The 18,239-nt window shown below is 28.3% G+C and overlaps 2 protein-coding genes across 3 annotated transcripts; one reads left to right on the forward strand and one right to left on the reverse strand.

Moving 5' to 3' along the window:
- The first annotated feature begins 6,684 nt into the window (after positions 1-6,684).
- Positions 6,685-9,375, forward strand: LOC112787849 (factor of DNA methylation 4). 2 transcript variants are annotated; one of them, XM_072225817.1, is made up of 6 exons: positions 6,685-7,511; positions 7,791-7,963; positions 8,255-8,323; positions 8,421-8,669; positions 8,750-8,941; positions 9,129-9,375. In XM_072225817.1, exons 1-6 carry the CDS (start codon positions 6,878-6,880, stop codon positions 9,150-9,152), a joined length of 1,341 nt encoding a protein of 446 aa, XP_072081918.1. In that variant the 5' UTR covers positions 6,685-6,877; the 3' UTR covers positions 9,153-9,375. The 2 variants fall into 2 exon arrangements, with proteins under 2 accessions (XP_072081918.1, XP_025686183.1); XM_025830398.3 differs by having other exon boundaries at positions 6,687-7,511; positions 8,415-8,669.
- Positions 9,376-13,870: 4,495 nt separating this feature from the next.
- On the reverse strand, positions 13,871-16,233 carry LOC112787865 (expansin-A6). The gene is made up of 3 exons (XM_025830399.3): positions 15,909-16,233; positions 15,351-15,669; positions 13,871-14,677 (listed from the first exon to the last, which is right to left on the reverse strand). The coding sequence occupies exons 1-3, from the start codon at positions 16,060-16,062 to the stop codon at positions 14,368-14,370; spliced, it is 783 nt and encodes a 260-aa protein (XP_025686184.1). The 5' UTR covers positions 16,063-16,233; the 3' UTR covers positions 13,871-14,367.
- Between the last annotated feature and the right edge of the window lie 2,006 nt (positions 16,234-18,239).

The raw sequence follows: 18,239 nt of genomic DNA on the forward strand, positions 1-18,239 counted from the left end.
TATAAAGTTGTTGAGTCGTTAGTGTTATCTTACCATCTACCCTCTATGTATCTATGTAAAACACACTAGAACCTTGTATTTAACAAGGAGTGTTTGAAATTTGTATCCAAATATTACCATTCACTATAAACTTTAACATCTAAGATGGTTATCATTTGAAATGTTTATCTAACATAATATTCCAATACAATAACATAAGATTCTTGGTAATTTACCATAATAAATAATGTGGGATTCAATATTATCAGATTGCATAAAATAAAAAATAAATATTAAAATGTATTTTTTTTATGATCTATATAAACCATAATAGAAATTCTACGGTGTACGAATATACGTAATCTGCTACAAGGGTGTCGTCGCGCATTATGTTCAAGGGGAAATAATCATAAACCGTTACACCCCAACAACGGTTTATGTTTATATGTAAAATGACTAAAACCCGCGGTAGGGTCTCGCAATTTTTGTGTATATGTGTTTTTTTGTTCCCAATTGAATTTTTTTTCAACCTGAACCTTTAACTTTAGCATAATTTTCACCAGTTTCAGTGCTGCACCCATATCTGATCATATTTAAATTTTCTTACTTAAACAATAATAAATTTGGATGTTTCACAAAAAGAGAAGGAAAATATTAATAATAAGTTTAGATTTTTTTAATATTTTTTATTTTCAATTTTTTACATTTATTTTTTTTAAAATACCTTATTTCTAAATGTTAAAAATAATAAAAATATGTTTAGATGGTCTATTTTTAAAATATATTTTTTAATATTTTGCATATAAACATAAATCGCTGTAGGAGTGTAGCGGTTTATGCTTATTGTCCCTTGAACGTAATCTACGACATCCCTATAGCCAATTACGTGTATTCGTAAACCGCGAAATTTCTGTCGCGATTTATATAGATTAGGAAAAAATACATTTTGGTATCCGTTTTTCATTTTAACAATCTGATAATATTGAATCCCACATTATTTATTATGGTAAATTGTCCTAAGATTCTATTATTTTATTAATGACATGATTATTACTTATTAGCATATATTATAAAATCTTACTTCTTCTAATATGATTAACCTTTCAAATCATTATGCAACAATATGTCTTCCTCTCATAATAATTCTTATGTGTGTAACTTTAAAAGAATTTTAAACTCTTAATTATTAGCTTTAATATCATTAACCTTTGAGGTTTTTTTATGCAAATAAATATACTCCTCTCATATTCTTTTAATATTAACTTGAAAAAAAGGTCTTAATTTAAAATCAAAAGAAAAAATTTTTTATTATAAAAATATTTACTCAAAATATATAATTTATAGTTTAGAGAAATACTAGAGAGTCAGTAGTTAATTATTAATATTTAAAAATATAAATTAAAAATATGTTGTTGTTGGATTAATAGACTAAAAAAATTGAATTGATAGCTAAAAGAAATGGATATAAACAATAAAATCTGCTAGTCTTTAAGTAGGGTCACTCTCCGGTACAGATCAAAATTGATACAGATATACAGAGATTCATTATTTGGTTGACGTGTATACTGTCATTGTAGAATGGAACATATTTTTGCCAGCAATTGTCTCCCTAAGCTACGGTTTGATGGTGAAGCCAAATGCGACTCATCCCTCTGTGTGCTGGCCTCCGTAACGGGCAAATTGGTGAGTTGGTGAGTCTCTGTTCATTTGTTTTTAGATCAAGGGAATAGTTTGAAAAAAGGTGTTGGGTTGGGGAAGAGGATAATTGAGGAAGTCACGTCTTGTTCCATGAATTTTTTTAACTGGGTTGTACAATTAAAAAATATTAATATAAAAAATGCATATAAAATAATAAAAAATTAAATTAAATATAAAATAATATTTAATTAAATATTTTAGATTATATATATTAACTACAAATATAATATATGATTATATAATATAATTTTTAAAACAGTTTAATTAGGTATCTTTTAAAAATAATTTTTTATTCAATTTTTTATTATAATATTTAAAAAACAAAACAAATACATCTAAATAGATTTAGTATCTCTTTAAAATTAAATACACATTTAAAATATAAACTAAATAAAATTCAAATTTAAATTTTAAAATTTTTATTTCAATTTTAAAATGTTACTAACAAATTACAATTTAAATACACATTCAAAAATTAAATTAAATAAAATTCAAAATTTTTATTTTAAAATTAATAAAGACTTTAAAATGAAAAAATACTAATCCTAGAGTAAATAATAAAAATTTTAACTAATACTATAATAAAATATGTTAGGTATATTTTTATTGAATAAGATCTAAAAAATTTTAACTTAGAAAACGTTAATGCTTAAATAAGCAATGAAAAAATTTAAGTAATAATAAAAAATTAAGAAATATTAGAGACGTTTTTATCAAATAAGATATAAAAAATAAATTTTATTTGTAATGTTTAAATTTAAATTTTACATTTATAATTTTAGATGTGTTTTAAAAATATTTTATATATAATTTAATAATTTTAGATGTATTATAATTAAAAAAAAAATAATTTTTATGAACATACATTTTAATAATTTAAAAAACATTAATGTTCTAATGAGTAGCGAAAAAATGTAACTAATAATAAAAAAATAAGAAATATTAAATGAGTTTTTATCGAATAAGATGTTAAAAAAATTAATTTTTATGTTTGCAACAATTTTTTTCTTTTGCAAAGTCATTAATTTTAATTATCAACATGTTTATCTATAAAATAGGAACTAGTATTCTTATCCGTAAAAATATAATTAGATATTAGCATAAAAAAATTATACATATAGTTATAAAATTAACTCAAAATTAATTTAGGAAGAGAATTTATTAATTTTAAAAAATATATTTTTTTTTTCAGTTTTAATGAGTGTCATGTGACACATTTGATTATTAAATTATTTTAATAAGAGAGTGTCATGTGAGTATGTGATACATTTGATTATTAAATTAGATAGTAATATATAATACATAATATAGATATATTTCAATTTCAATTTTAATATTTCAATTTTAATTTTAATGCCATTAAAGAATGTCATATTGCACATTTTGATTGTCAAATTAGTAATTAATTATTGATATTGATAATGATATATAAAATAGATGGAGTGGTTGAAGTAATGAAAGAGGTGGAGAAAGGAAGAGAGACGAGGGAGAACTCTTTAATTTTGGAGGAAAAGATCTGATTTCAATTGTAATGAGAGAGTGACATGTGGCACATTTTAGTTGTAAAATTTATAAGGAGGAAGGAAGAATTTCTTAATTTTTGAGGGAAAGATTTAATTTCAATTACAATGAGAGAGTGACATGTGGCACATTTTGGTTGTAAAATTAGTAAAAAGGAGAGGAAAATTCCTTAATTTTGGAAGAAAAGATTTGATTTTAATTACCATGAAAAAGTGATATGTGACATATTTTGACTCTAAAATTAGAGATATATAATAAATATTGTGACTTGATTGGTTCAATCCAATAAGTTAATAATAGTTTGTTAGAGATAATTAATTTGTAAATCAAAGCAATTAGAGATAACTAACAAAGTGGTAATTAGTTGTAGATATTTTGGTCACTTACAAGTTTGTTACAGATGAATTATATATATTAGCCTCATGACTAATAAAAAACTCTAAGTTTTCTGTTTCACTTTACAAAACTATTTCCCTTTATTTTCTCTCTCTTCTTCATCTTCTCGTCTCTAACCTCTCTATTTTCATCCTACTTTCACATTCTTCTCCTCTCAAGAACTCATTCCACAAAGTTCGATGAGAGCTACTGTCCTTCTCACGCGCATTTAATAGATATATTTTAATTAAAATTTAATTTAATAATATTGTTTGAATTAAAAGATTGATTAAAGACAAAAAATTAAAAGATAACTAGCATTTTTCTTTTTAAAAAATATAATTTATAACAAGAAACACTCTAACCTAGTGACAATTAAGTTGTTCTCAATCCCTTAAATTCCTTGTTTAAAATTCACATTCAAATATAATTAAAAATTAATAAAAATGATCTTATTTTTTTAATCTTTTGCAGTTTTAATAGGATTTAGATAATATTTGCTCTGTTATATATAATGTATAATATATGTAATATATATAAAATAATTAATAAAATAATTAATAATATTATATCATATTTAAATTTTTATTTTAATTTATATTATATATGTAATAATAGTTATATAAATTTTAAAATTTAATTTTATTTGTTGAATTTTAATAATTATAGGAACGAGGCCGGGTATTCGCTTAAACGAGTTAGTATTTAATTTTTTACCATTTATGCGGGTTATTGCAAAAATTCGCCCCTACTCATCCCATTATTATCCCTAATTCTTAATCATTGAAGGAGAAAGAACAGAAGATGTAAATGTTAGTTAATCAATTTGACCATTAAAAATAGGTAATTCGTTCCACCTGTTTTTTGTTTGTTTCTATTGCATTCTATCTCATTGTATCCTATTCGGTTTTGTGATATTTGAGAATTGCCGTCAGTACCTCAGTGTAGGTTCGAGATATGCTCTTGTTTTATAGTTTGGGGCTATTTAAGCTAAGCAATTTAAAATTTTTCAATGTACTAGTAGAACAGAAGATGCAAAAGTTAATTATTCAAAAAATATTGTTATGTTAAAATATAGTATTAGAAAGAAGTCTTTAATTTAATAATATTTTATACATAATTTATTGTTTGAATTTTTCAAGAAGGCCATAGATAATAAGAGACTGAAAAATGTACTTATAAATTTTTTATTTTAGTTTATTTGTAATTATATTATGTATTGTAATATGTTAAATTTTATTAATTATATATTGTGATATAAATTTATATATTTTTAATAATTATTGAGAAATACTTATGTACAAAAATATAATATGTATTAAATGATAGAATATATACGGAATAAACAAATTGATAAAAAATAAATTTAAAAATTCTAATAAAATATAAATTGAATATTTTTTTTTGTGCATTTCAAGAGAACATAAATTAATTTTCTTTACATAACGTGTATGATAAATTTATTTTTGATAATATAATCTTTTTAGTATATTAAGTGATAAATATTAATTATTTCCATTCTTAAATATGTTGCTCAACACCGATTAAAAAAGGCACGTAATTAATGTTGATAATCTCACAATAGATAAAATTTCAAATTTCAAAACTAACGCATCATTCAATTTTCTTTTAAACACTTAGGGTGAAGACACTAACAAAAATAAATCACTTAAGAGTGAATGTTTGGAAAAAAAAAATCCCAACATCAAATGTATTTCTTTAATATTTACAAAAAATTATTGTGCACCAAAGATTCACTAAATATCCTTCTTCTTTTTGTTATTTTCATCCGTCTAAACTAAATATGCTTAGACTCAATTATAACAGTTTTCCAATTCAATTAATATTTAAACAACACATATAGTTAAATTTATTAATAGGGGGATGCTTCCATAAAGACGCAGAAAACGTCTTTTTTTAAAGATATTTTTTAATAATTAAAATTTAACACATATAATAATTTAAATTATGTTATTTTTATCAAAATTAGGTCAGAAAAATTAATTTGATAAATGAATAGTGAATCAAATTTTGAATATGTCTAAATTAATATTATTTTTTATAAAAAATTACTACAATACCCCTATTATATAAAATGATTAAAATACTCTTATTATATATATTAATTTTGAAAATCCTAAATTCTAGCCCTTTTTCTCTATTGTTATAAGGTTAGAATTTAAAGTTTTTAAAATTAATATATATATATATATATATATATATATATATATATATAATAGAGATATTTTAGTTGTGTTTTATAATAGGGATATTATAGTAATTTTTTATAAAAAATATTAATTTACATCAATTCAAAATTTAATTTATTAATTTTTGTGCTAAACTGATTTGTCCACTCTAATTTTAATAAAAATAATATAATTTAACTGATTATATGTGTTAAATTTTAATTTTTAAAAAACATCTTTAAAAAAAGACGTTTTTAACATCTTTATTTAAGTGGCTCCCTTATTAATATACTCACATTTGTGTACCAGTAACAACTGAAGAATTTTGTATCATAAATCCATTAAAAAGTACAAAAGACATACCAAAAAACGGAGTCCAAGAAGTAAAATTACGCTTACACAGTTACTAATTAATTACATTAATTAAGCTCTGGCTCTATTACAAGCCAACCCTAACACATACCACCACAAGCTCTGGCAACTTCTGCCAAGCTGCTTCCTCCCAACTAGCACAATGCTAAATGTCAACATATCACTCAATTAATGAGAATATCTGTATCTCTAGATCTGTACATTATAAATGGCCCTTTAAGTATTTTTCATAATTTTATATCCAATACCTTATTCTTATATAAAATATGTACATACTATTTTAATCAACTAGTGAGATTAATTCATAATCTTTTAGTTAATCAAGTTTAAATTATAAAATAAGTAGACTTAATTTTTTAATAAATTGAGCCATGAATCCAATCTAACTTTTATGACACCACATATGAATCCTAATTCCTCCGTGTAATTATCACAAGATTTTGTCAAAACTTTATGGATTAGAGGATTAAATTCCATGTATAAAATTAAAAAGAATTTAAACCGGGCAAAGATGTTTGTAGTTTAAATCCATAGCTTTTGCATAGACTATGACCTGTAACATAAAAAGTAGGTAGGCACCAAAGATGACTTGTTTGGGGACGCTCAACCATTCTCAAATCAATCAAATCAAAATCAAAATTCTCATTACACATACCAATGCCCATATCTTCCTTCTCCTACAAGCTATCCATCCATTATAACATTTCTTTCTTCACTCCTCACAACTTCATTGGTATTTGATCATGTCTAGTGCTACCAAAAACATCAAGTTGAAAATGAAAGCTGAGCCACAATCTCCTCCTCCTACCATTACCAACATTGGAGCTGATGAAGCCCAAGTTGAAGATCAACCGTTGATTGGTGTGTTAGCAAACATACCCCTTCAATGGAACAGCAACACTGGTTGTTTTGTAGGACCAAGTGGTTTTGTTCTCAAGCAACAACTATCTAAGAGAGGGTTCAGACCCTTGAAAGTTGAAGTCCTTTGTTGTGGCCAAAGAGGTCATTCTGGTTTTGCTCTTGTTTACTTTGATTTGTTGGAACAAGCCACCATGTTTGGGAAGAGCTTCCAAAAGGGTGGTTGTGGCAAATGCGAGTGGAACAACGCTTTTGTTTGTCCCTCCAACAAGTTTCTCTATGGTTGGATTGCTAGCAATGATGATTACAGGTTTGAAGGGATTGTTGGTCAGCATCTTAGGAAGACAAGAGGTTTGAACTTGAAGGGTGTTTTTGATGACATGAAAGAAGAAGAACAATATGAGAAAACGGTGCTGCATTACAATAGTGAGTTGCATTCATCAAAGGGTGGTAGATTTTCCTTCCTTATTGATAATCTCTTGAAGCAAAAGGATGAGGTGGTTCAACGTTACCATCAAGGTTCACCATCTTAAAGTTCATGTGCTATTATTCAGAAAAAAGAAAAAATTATTATATGATCCTCTTTTACATGTCCTCTATGGGAGTTTAATTTATATGCTAGCAATGCAATAGAATTAGTATATTTATTATGCAAGAGTATGCATTGTGAGCATATAATCATGTATGCTTTAAATGAAAGTGAGTTAATTCAATCAATATGGCAACTGAACTTTGGAATAGTATCTTTACACTAAAGTAATATGGCTTCATATGTTAGTGCTGCTGTGTGTGTTATAGATATGGGGGAGGCTCATCAGAGTGCACAGAAGTATCTAGAAAACATCATATCTCAGCGAGAGGATGTTAGGGTGCTGCTGAAGCAGGAGATTGAGATGAGAAGCACTGCACTGGTTGTAGGGCAAGTCCTAAATGAAACTGAGTTGGGAAAAATCCACAAAGAGAAACTAATGGTATATACTTTGATAGTTTAAGAAGATGCTTTAAATGTGTCATCATTTGGATGAACTTTTAGGCCATTTGACAGTATTTATTCTTTGTTAAAACTTGTAAGTTTGTGATGAGTCATAGAAAGCATTTCAAGTATTTTAGGACTACTACATGGTCAATGCTAAAACCACCCGAACACCGGTATTTCTGGAATACTTGAAAAATTTCCAGAGTTATGTTACTTCTAAGCTGATGAATAGCTTGCTAGTGAAATGAGTACTGTTTCATTATCATTTTTATTATTATTCTTGCAGATTGAGAATGCTAGTTTGGAACAAAGAAAAGCTGATCACAATTTAGTCTTACTGTTGGAGAAACACAAGGTTTGTTTCTGAGTTTAATTGAGTTCTTGCATTAATGTTGATGTGTGTTGAAATTACTTATTGATCACTAGTTTACTACCAACACTGGCAGAAACAGAAGGAAGAACTTCACAGAGGGATTATTGATTTTGAAACGGGTGTTGAAGAGAAGCACATGCTGGAGTTGGAAATGGAGCAAATGAAAGGGGCTCTGAAAGTAATGAGGCATATGGGAGATGCTGGTGATGAGGAAATGCGTGCAAGGATTGACACCATTCAAGAAAGGCTCAAGGAGAAAGAACAATACAAATACAAGAGGTTAGAAGCAATGAATCAAACACTTGGTGTGCATGAGGACTTACAAAGGGTGAGTGACATTGTTCTAAAGGAAACAAAACATGTTGAGTAATAAGTTGTACTAATAAGAAATTTTCATGTGAAGATCAGTTTTTGAAGGAATGTTCAAAAAGCATTCCCACATGTATCAAAAGTGATGCAGACCTTGATTACAAACCGTTTCTTCATGTGGCCAAGAGAATTTGTTTTGACCATAAAGAAGTGGGTTTGTCCTCAGAGGGGAACTGCTACCTTGAGGATCCTAGCTGGAATCCATTTTCCAATATTGAAGGAATCGACAAGGTTTGTACTTTTCGATAGTTTAGTCAATTATGTCAAATTATCCATCGCTTATCAATTATTATTTTTACATAAAAATAATTTCATATGAATCTCCACCGTCCAAAAATCTATAGTTTAGTGGTAATTGTTCTTGGATTTGTCATTATGATACCATGCATTGAGTTTATGTTGTCATTGTAAAATTCAGGAGGAAACGGATATAAATGATTAAGATTCAAGTGTTTTAGGAAGGAAGATGTTGATGATGAAGCTTACAATGTTGGAGGGAAGAATGTTACTTTTAAGTAGGGTTCAGAGTGGTAAGTGGTAAGTGCCTAAGTGGTAACTTAATGTTGTTAATATCTTTTTGAGAAATTTTCTCTGTTATCTATTGTCTCTTTGTCTTAGACTTGGTTCCATTTTGGAAAACAATTATAGGTGATAATATTTCACTATTTCCTCCTTTTCTTCTCTTTTTGTTTTGTTTTAGGTGCCACTAGGATTTGTCTAAAGAAAATAATGTACTTAATGTTAATTAATAATTAGTGTTTATGACTACAAAGAATAATGTTATGTATTCAAATTTTTTTGTTTACTAACTCCAATCAAATTAGTCTATCATAATAAAAATCATTTATGATTAATATTATTTTAAATCTTATTATTTAACTTGACGAGACTTAATTCATAAAAAAACTTAAATATATAATATTATTTAGTATTTTTATATAAATATGACAATTAAGATATGAACATATGTGATGTTAAAAACTTTAATTACTTATATTAAATTATTTAATAATTTTTAACTAATAATTCATTTGGGCCACGTTAGATAACAAAGTGGGCCGTTCAAAAGTGTCATTTGGGCTAACAGGAGGTTTTCTTTTGTACAGCCGAAGATGAATAGTGTGTTTTGAACAGAAAAAAAGTAAAAGAAGTGTAATGGATTCTTTTTCAACTAGTATTGTCAAATATGATTATTATTAATAAAAAACTAAAGTTTATAAAAATTAACTTGTGCATGTAACTATTGATTGGTCCGATAAACTTTTAAATAGAGTTTAGATCTGGCTTACCGAATTAAAGACCGTTTAGATTTGTGACAGATTAGTTATTGACTTAATTGAAGGATACATGAAACAACTAAAAATAGTGAAAACGGTATATAATAAAAAATCATAAAAGATATTACATAGTAAGAGATGATATTTGACAACACCTTTAAATTGAAAAAGATTCATTTAGTTTCGTTGTCTTGGCTAGTAGAAATTCCTACCTAATTTTGTTTTTGTTTGTTAATTTATCCCTTGATCTCAATTTCCAAGAAAAATGGACTCGTTGCATGCGTGTAAATATTATCTGATTTAGGCATAAAAAGAAAGTGATGGCTAATTGGTCATTGTAAACTGAGTATCCAATAAAGCATGCTGGGGAAAGACTATCGAGGAAATAGTTGGCAAATCTACCTATCATGGATTCATTCTCACACCTTTTTTTTTTTAATCTTAACGTACTTGATCTAAATGAGAAGGGAATTTCATGATATTTTCATAATTGAGGTGGTGTGAAATTTTTATGCACAAATTTTATGTATCATTTTACATACGTTACCTTAAGGATATAATTTTTATTTACTGATAAGATAAGACAGTTTTGTATAGATTTTTAAAGAGTAAAGTATCGTTTTTGTCCCAACGTTTGGGGTAAGTTCTATTTGTGTGCCTAACATTTAAATCGTTCTATTTGTATCCCTAACGTTTATAAAAGTGATTCAATGTTATCCTACTATCAATTATACTAACAAATCAGATTATATTTTTCAATTATTTTCACTTGGATGTATTCATTCTCAATTAGGTCGCACTTGGATGCGTTTGATTTTAATATTATACCCATTATTTGTGTTTAGATTCAATTATGTCCCTAGAAAAGGGAATTACGTAAATGTTGTAGAAATTAGTTTCAACTTTTGATGAGCTATTTTTCGGAGTGGATTATCGATTTTATCCCAGATATTTGTATATTAACTTCAAGAAGAGATTTTTAAAACTCAAACTAAAGCGTTCATGATGTGTAATTGACGGCAGGATAACATTGAATCACTTTTACAAACGTTAGAAATACAAATAGGACGATTTAAACGTTAAGGACACAAATAGAATTTACCCCAAACGTTGAGGACAAAAACAATACTTTACTCATTTTTAAATTATACATTGTCATACGGTAGTTTGTAATAACAAAGTTTGGCAAAGTACTTATAAAGCACATGCTACACAAATAATTAATCTATACAATTACTGTGCAACTACCACAATTAGGTGCATTTTATAGTTGTATATTTCTAAAAAAATGTTATAAATATTGGATATCGTTCAATTTTAGTATTAATAGTGATTCGTAAAAAAAAAAACATAATAAAAAATATCATTATATTATGAAAAAAAAAACACACAAATAGTGCAAATATAATTTTGCTTTTTTTTTAAAGAAGTTCAAAACAACACTTATTTACAATAGTTATACTTGTAATTAAACACGTACTAGTTGTTCATATGAAAAAATTTAGAGAATAGCATTTTTATTAAAATTTGGCCAGCACAAAAATAAGTAATTTTATATTATTGGATATATTTCACACTATTAAAAATACTATTAATAACTAATAATGAATACAAATTACAAAAACTACTGGCCCTAACACTCATTTGTTCTTATATCATCTATGCTTAATTGCTTATAAGAACTATACATAGTAATTAAAATAACGAATTACTCAAAAAGCTCTCAATATTTAGAGTAAATAGTCATTTTGTCTTTGAAAAATTTTGTTTTTAATAAAATATACGGATCTCTATATTTACTTTTACAAAATAAATTTTTGAAATATCAGTTTTGTTTGACAAAATGACCTAATCGCTTGTGAAATGGAACAGATGTTTTGGGATTTATTTTACCAAAAATAAATATAAAAACTTATTTGTCAAAATTAATGAAAATAGTTATTTACTCTAATATTTATATGAGAAAGCAGTGGTTTGTGACATAATGAGGAAATTAGGTGTTGTATGTTGATGATGGATTTTCACGAGAAAGGAATTGACATGAGAAGCAGTGGGCATTAAGGCATGCTATGTTGTTAATCTTTTTTCACTTTTGAAGAGGGTAGGTAGCTACTAAGGTATCCAAAGTAAATAATTTTCTTTAAAATAAAAGTGAAGGTGGTGGATGATGGATGGTATCACAGTTGTAGATCACTCCCCTCATCCGTTGGATACCATTAACACAAAGAATCAAGCCCCACCCATGTGCTTCCTATGATGTGACTTCTTTTGTTGCCTATGGTGTGCTAACATAATAATACATTGCCTTAGCGAAACTAAGTCTTGGTGGGAGAATCATTTCATTTTTTTGGCATTCTTGTCTTTTCCTCCACTTGTCTCATCTCCTCTATCTTATTTATTCCTCCACAGCATATATACATGATATTCGGAACACAAACCAATGGAAATCAAATTTCAGATTATCCACTCTTATTTTCATTAAATATAAATAAATATTATCCATTTTTTTCAATTTTTTTATATCAAGAGTTTAAATATTCTATATATGGAGCAATTTTTCGACCAACAATAAAAATTTAAAGAGTTCAGTAGTTTAGAATTAATCAAATTATTCCCTTACATGCTGAATTAGAGAATACTTTAAAAAAGCTAAAGGCCAAACTAACCCCTAACACAATATAATTGCCCTAAATTTTATGGGCTAATTGGGCTAATTGCCTGTGTTGGGAACCACCGGTAGGTAATAGTTTTAAAGTTAATTGTGATGCAAGCTTGTATATGGATTCAAATTTAGCGGGATTTGGGTGTATTATTAGAGATTCTAAGGGAGATTGGATCTCGGGCTGCTCTGGAAGCATTCCCCCTTGGTCTATAATCAGATGTGAATTATTTGCTGCTTGGAGGGGGCTGGTTTTAGCTTGGGATTGCGGTTTGAGGGATATTATATGTGAAACGGATTGCCTTGACATTCTGCCCATCATGCATGAGCTTACAAGTGGGTATTCATCTGAAGTAACAGATTTGGTTCACAAGATTCAGGAGCTTTTATCTCGTCCTTGGCTTGTTCACGTTGAATGGGTGTCCCGAAAAGCAAATAGAGCTGCGGATTGGATGGCTAAATATAGTGCCAAGAATAACTCTAATCATGTTATTTGGTCTGAGCCTTGTGTTGATCTTCAACGAATCATCCGCTCGGATTTAGGATAGTTTTTGCTTTGTTTCTTTCCTTGTTTAGACACAAAAAAAAATACTCAAAACCATTCCATGTGAGTTAAGCAACTCAACATCTCATAAAAATACGTGCCAACTAATTATCTACAAAAATATAACGCGTTAAAAAATTGCCTAAAACATGATAGTTCAAAATAATGTTACCCTATATTTTCAATCAACATGTAGATCTTAGAAGTTTTCTCTTACATTATTAATTAGGTCATAAAGACCGATTTGCTTCGTTCACTTCCCTTTTGATCAAGTAAAGTGAAGTTAAGCTTGCCGGTGCCTCAATTAAAACCATATCATTCATTATTCGTCAAAGTAGTAGTTGGCATTGTTATTTTTGTCGTCGAGACAAGGAAAGAGGATTCTCTCAGTACACAACACATTGCATATAGTTTGGCATTGTTATTTTTCTCAGTACTTTCCAATCTTCAATTTTGATTTTTATTTTAATCTTATGCTACATCTTTCAACAATGAAAACGACGTGAAAGTACCCAAATCATATTGTATCTAATTTTACATCGTATATGGTCCCCGAAAATATATATTCCAAGCACCACACAGTTGAGTAAGATAACAAATAGAAGTAGATTTCAGTTCAATTAAAACAAAGGACATAACGTTAAAAGTTGACCATATTAGTGTTAGACACAGAGAATCAATTGTAAAAATATCATATATATAAACACCATTCATATATTTTTATAGAATACAAATTAGCTGCGGGCTACCATTTTCTTTTTTTGGCTTATAGCCACTTCAGCTTAATTTCCCTACATATTTTCTCAACCCTTTCAATTTCCTTTTTTGCCCTTCCCAGTTACACACACCACTAACCCTACCATACAAAATTTAAGAAAAAAAAAAAAAAAGAGTTCACTCCTCACGCACGCACATCAACATTTTACATTAATTAATCAAACCCCACCAATTAAAAAAAATTACACATTTTAGTAGTCCCAATTAAGTCTTCACTCTCTCCAATAACAACCCATCCCAGTCAAAAAGACAACCTAGAAACAAGTAATTGGAGGGAACCCTAAAAACTGACCTAATCTTTTTTTCTTTTGGGTAAATTGACCCCAGGAAAGAAAAAATAAAGGGTGTCATTGATATGATGACACTAGCAATGATTTTTTTTTTCTTTATATATATTTTTTCAGATACGGAAATTCTTGCCAGTGAAAGTTTGACCAAATTGCCAATTGGATGGGGCAATGTTCCAAGAGGTAGAGCTACGGCGGTCACTGGCTGTGACCCGAAATGAAAGGGCCTGGCCCACCAAAACCGCGTTGGACTGCCAGTTCTGGCCCCAGTTACGGCTCATGGGCATCCAGCCCGTCCTTGAGCCCTTAATGTAGGTCCTAGTGATGTCCCCAGCCCCCGCCACGTTGCTTATCAGAACCAGGTTGAAGTAACGGAATCCGTTGACTGTGAACCTAATCCCACCGTGCTTTCTGCATGGCACCCTGCGTAAATAACAACCAAACCCGTCACCCACTTGTCACCCTTCTAACTCTTTCCAAGATTCCTTCGTTTCGAATTAACAAATTTTAATAAAGTTAAAACAAACTAAATATTATTTTGTAGGGTAAAGTTGTAACTTACTAGTAGCAAGAACAATAACCCATATCTTCTGACAAAAAAACAAAAGCACTTAAAGAACCCTACCCCACTTGCATTGAATCAGACACAAAGCCCATACCTATGGTTCAGATTTCAGTCTGTTACTTACCTAATCACCTAATCACATTAACAATAATTATTTAGTAAAGGAAACACCCATATACACGATTATGCCTCACTAATCACTCGGTAATAATTAATAAAATTAATTAACTAACAATACGCAATATATATACACATACTAGTTTTAATGTGAACAAATATGATAGTCACTTTGTCTTATATAGACTATTTTAGTATATAAATAATTTTTTTTGTTAATATATTCCTATAGGATCACATATTACGCATTAGCTTGGGCCCCATAAAGATTCTTTTACGCGCCTATTAGTTAAGAGTTAAGACGTTATAAATCGTTTTCCAAAGCCGAAAAGCATATTAAGAAAGAGAACAAAACAATTTGTAACACAAATAAAGCAAGTATTAGGAAACGGCACAGTGGAAGTGATGTCTCACCGGCGATAAGCAACGGGGACAATTCCGGCGCGGTACTCAGCAATCTTAAGAAACATTGGCATGGCGAGGTCAAAGTGTGGGCGAGGAGGGTTGCACCAACCACCATTGTCATTTGGAAGCGCATAGTTAGGTGGACAGAAGTTAGTGGCGGTTATGAAGATGGAAGGGCTACCGGAATGGCACCACTGCTTGTCGTTTGCGCACTTTATCTCAAAACACGCACCGCAGCTCAGCCCACTGTTGAACAGCGCCGTGCTCAATGCCGCCGTGTTAACGCCGTACCCTTGGCTGTACAAGTTCCCATAACCACATGCTCCGCCTAAAACAACATCAAAACACCACAAAACCTTTACTTCACCAAAACGTTGGTTCACTAGCCACATTGTCACTAGTAAAATATATCAAATTATTTAACCATCTTCAATTCCTATTTATTTACTTTAAAGTGTTACGTTATTTAATTTTCTCGTTTTATTAAAAACGTACACGAGTGTAATTCACCTAAATAGTAAATACTACTCCACATAAAAAAAGGGGGCTAATGTGGTAGAAACTAACCCATGGTTCCGGAAGCATCAGATCCACCATAGAAGGTGGCGTGAGCACTTTGCCACGCGCCGCCAGTGTAGACACCTGGGATCCTTGCTTCGACCATGCAAATTAATAATGTGATAATGGGCACAATGTAGAGCACATTTTTTGCCATAGCCATTGCTACTTCTTTTTCTTTGACTAATAAGGAGGGGGAATATAATTAAGAATAATGTGTTAACGAACAGAGTCAGAGAATGAATGAAAAATGTGTGAGGCAATTGGGGCAGTGGGAGAGGGTGGACTACTTATGGACGATGAGAAGGCCTACATGGTCCTCCACTATAGGGGCAATATTTGGAATTTTCAAATTTATCTATTATATATTATAGGAAGCTGTTCACGTGTTCCGATGTACGAACACGGAACATTTTGTTCCTCAATTTTAAACCTTTAAGATATAATTTAAAAAATGTAAACGATCTGGATTAAAAAAAAATAACTTCTGTGGACAGTATGTAAAAGAAGTCCACCTTAGTCATGCAACCAATCTATCATTTTGCCCGTTTGTGAGAATTGGAGTTCCTTGTTTGCCCAAGCTAGTTGGAAGGTAGCTAGATTTGCGTTGGAATTTACTAAAAGTAGCCTATAAGTTAGCTGAACTGGTATAAATTAAGTCATTTAGATAGATTTATTTTTTATTTCAGTCTCTCTTTAACATTTGTTTTTATTTAGTTTATTACTTTATTATATATTTCTATGTTGTTATTATTTTTAATAGGTGTAAATTAAATTATAAAACTATTTTATTTTACTCATTTTTACTATTTATCTTTTTAATATAAAATTATACTTTTACTTATTTACTTTCTTCTTTTATAATTCCTTGCTTCTCACTTTTTTTCATAATTCATTTTTTTTCTTCTCATATTATAATGTTAGTTTCTTTTTTTTTTCCTTTTTAATTTGATACATACTTGCGGCGCGGAATAAACATATATAAATACTATTATTTGTCAGTTATATTTCACCTTTTCTTTTCATTTGTTTCTTTCAACCATTTAATTTACATGTTTACACAAATATGTATGTGTATATAGATATAAAATTGTAATAAAATTGTTGATAGTCTCGTAACTACTCTTTTGAACTGAAAATGCATAGTTTTTTAATTCTTGATGAATTGAACAAAAAAATTAGTTAAGGTTTTTTATACTTGCATTGCAGGTGATGATTTCTTTCTTTGACTATAGTATTTAAATATGTCATAAACATGTTACTTTATACATACTTTATAATCCATAATCAAAACCCTCAATTCACAACTAAGTCAACAAGATATAACTCAAATGGCATAATTTTTTTATATTTACTTAAGAAATTGTGAGTTCGAGTTTTCCTATCTTCAATAATAAAAAAAATAAAAAATAAAAACAAAACTTCATAATCCATAATCGAAATTTTATATAAGAATAAATATAAAACTCATCCCTATATTTTTGTTGCTTCTTTTTACTCCATGCATATTTAATTTAAAAAAATGATTATTTTTTATTTAATTTATTATTTCAATATTCATAATTGCTCAGTTATAAGATTGGTAAGAGTTAAATACTTAGATTTATATATTAAATGATTTTATTGATTTCTCATTCTATAATAGATTGAAGATTATGAGATAAAAAAAAATAAAAATTAAAGCAAAAATAATGTATAGTTACAAATCTTGAATTTTTTAAAGTAGAAATGTTGGCTTAGAATTTGTTTCACTTGACTTCATTTATATTCGAAAAAATATGTTTTGTTAGTTTTAAAATTAAAACTCCTCTTTATATAATCAATATTCCTGTGTTCAATGGTGATTATATTAAGTTGTAAAAAATATAAGGCTCTTTCTTTACATTTACCACACACACCTATAAAAATCCATAATTTATCACGTATAACTTTGTTTGAATATAATTTCTTTATACTCATCTAGAGGTCACAAGTTCAAGTCTCAATTTTATCTTTGATAAAAAAAACTTTGCTTAAAAAAAAACAAAATATTATTTTTATTCCAAAATTATAATAAAATTCAAACATACTCCAAATCAAAGTTATCAAATTCGAACCGAAATCCGGTCATTAGTTCGAATTGGATTATTATTTGACCTAGTCAAATAATTAATCCAGTCAAACTTAGTTAAATATAATAAAATTTAGTCAAATTTATTTAAAATCGGTTAAACTGATTCGGTCAAACTTGATCAAGCTCAATTAAACTAAAAAAATATATTATTTTTTATACATAATTTTTTTATTAAATGTTTTATGTAAATAAAATTAAATTATATTTATAAATTTAAAAATAATATT

Source organism: Arachis hypogaea, chromosome 3, assembly GCF_003086295.3.
Source record: "Arachis hypogaea cultivar Tifrunner chromosome 3, arahy.Tifrunner.gnm2.J5K5, whole genome shotgun sequence".
NCBI lineage: Eukaryota > Viridiplantae > Streptophyta > Magnoliopsida > Fabales > Fabaceae > Arachis > Arachis hypogaea.

Excerpts from the sequence above, each read along its gene's own strand:
- LOC112787849 (XM_025830398.3), top strand. The coding sequence starts at position 6,878 with ATGTCTAGTGCTACCAAAAACATCAAGTTGAAAATGAAAGCTGAGCCA. Across the intron at positions 7,964-8,254 it reads TCCACAAAGAGAAACTAATG|ATTGAGAATGCTAGTTTGGA; the intron begins GTATATACTTTG and ends TTATTCTTGCAG. Across the intron at positions 8,324-8,414 it reads TACTGTTGGAGAAACACAAG|AAACAGAAGGAAGAACTTCA; the intron begins GTTTGTTTCTGA and ends CAACACTGGCAG.
- LOC112787865 (XM_025830399.3), bottom strand. The coding sequence starts at position 16,062 with ATGGCTATGGCAAAAAATGTGCTCTACATTGTGCCCATTATCACATTA. Across the intron at positions 15,670-15,908 it reads TGATGCTTCCGGAACCATGG|GCGGAGCATGTGGTTATGGG; the intron begins GTTAGTTTCTAC and ends ATGTTGTTTTAG. Across the intron at positions 14,678-15,350 it reads GTCCCCGTTGCTTATCGCCG|GGTGCCATGCAGAAAGCACG; the intron begins GTGAGACATCAC and ends TTATTTACGCAG.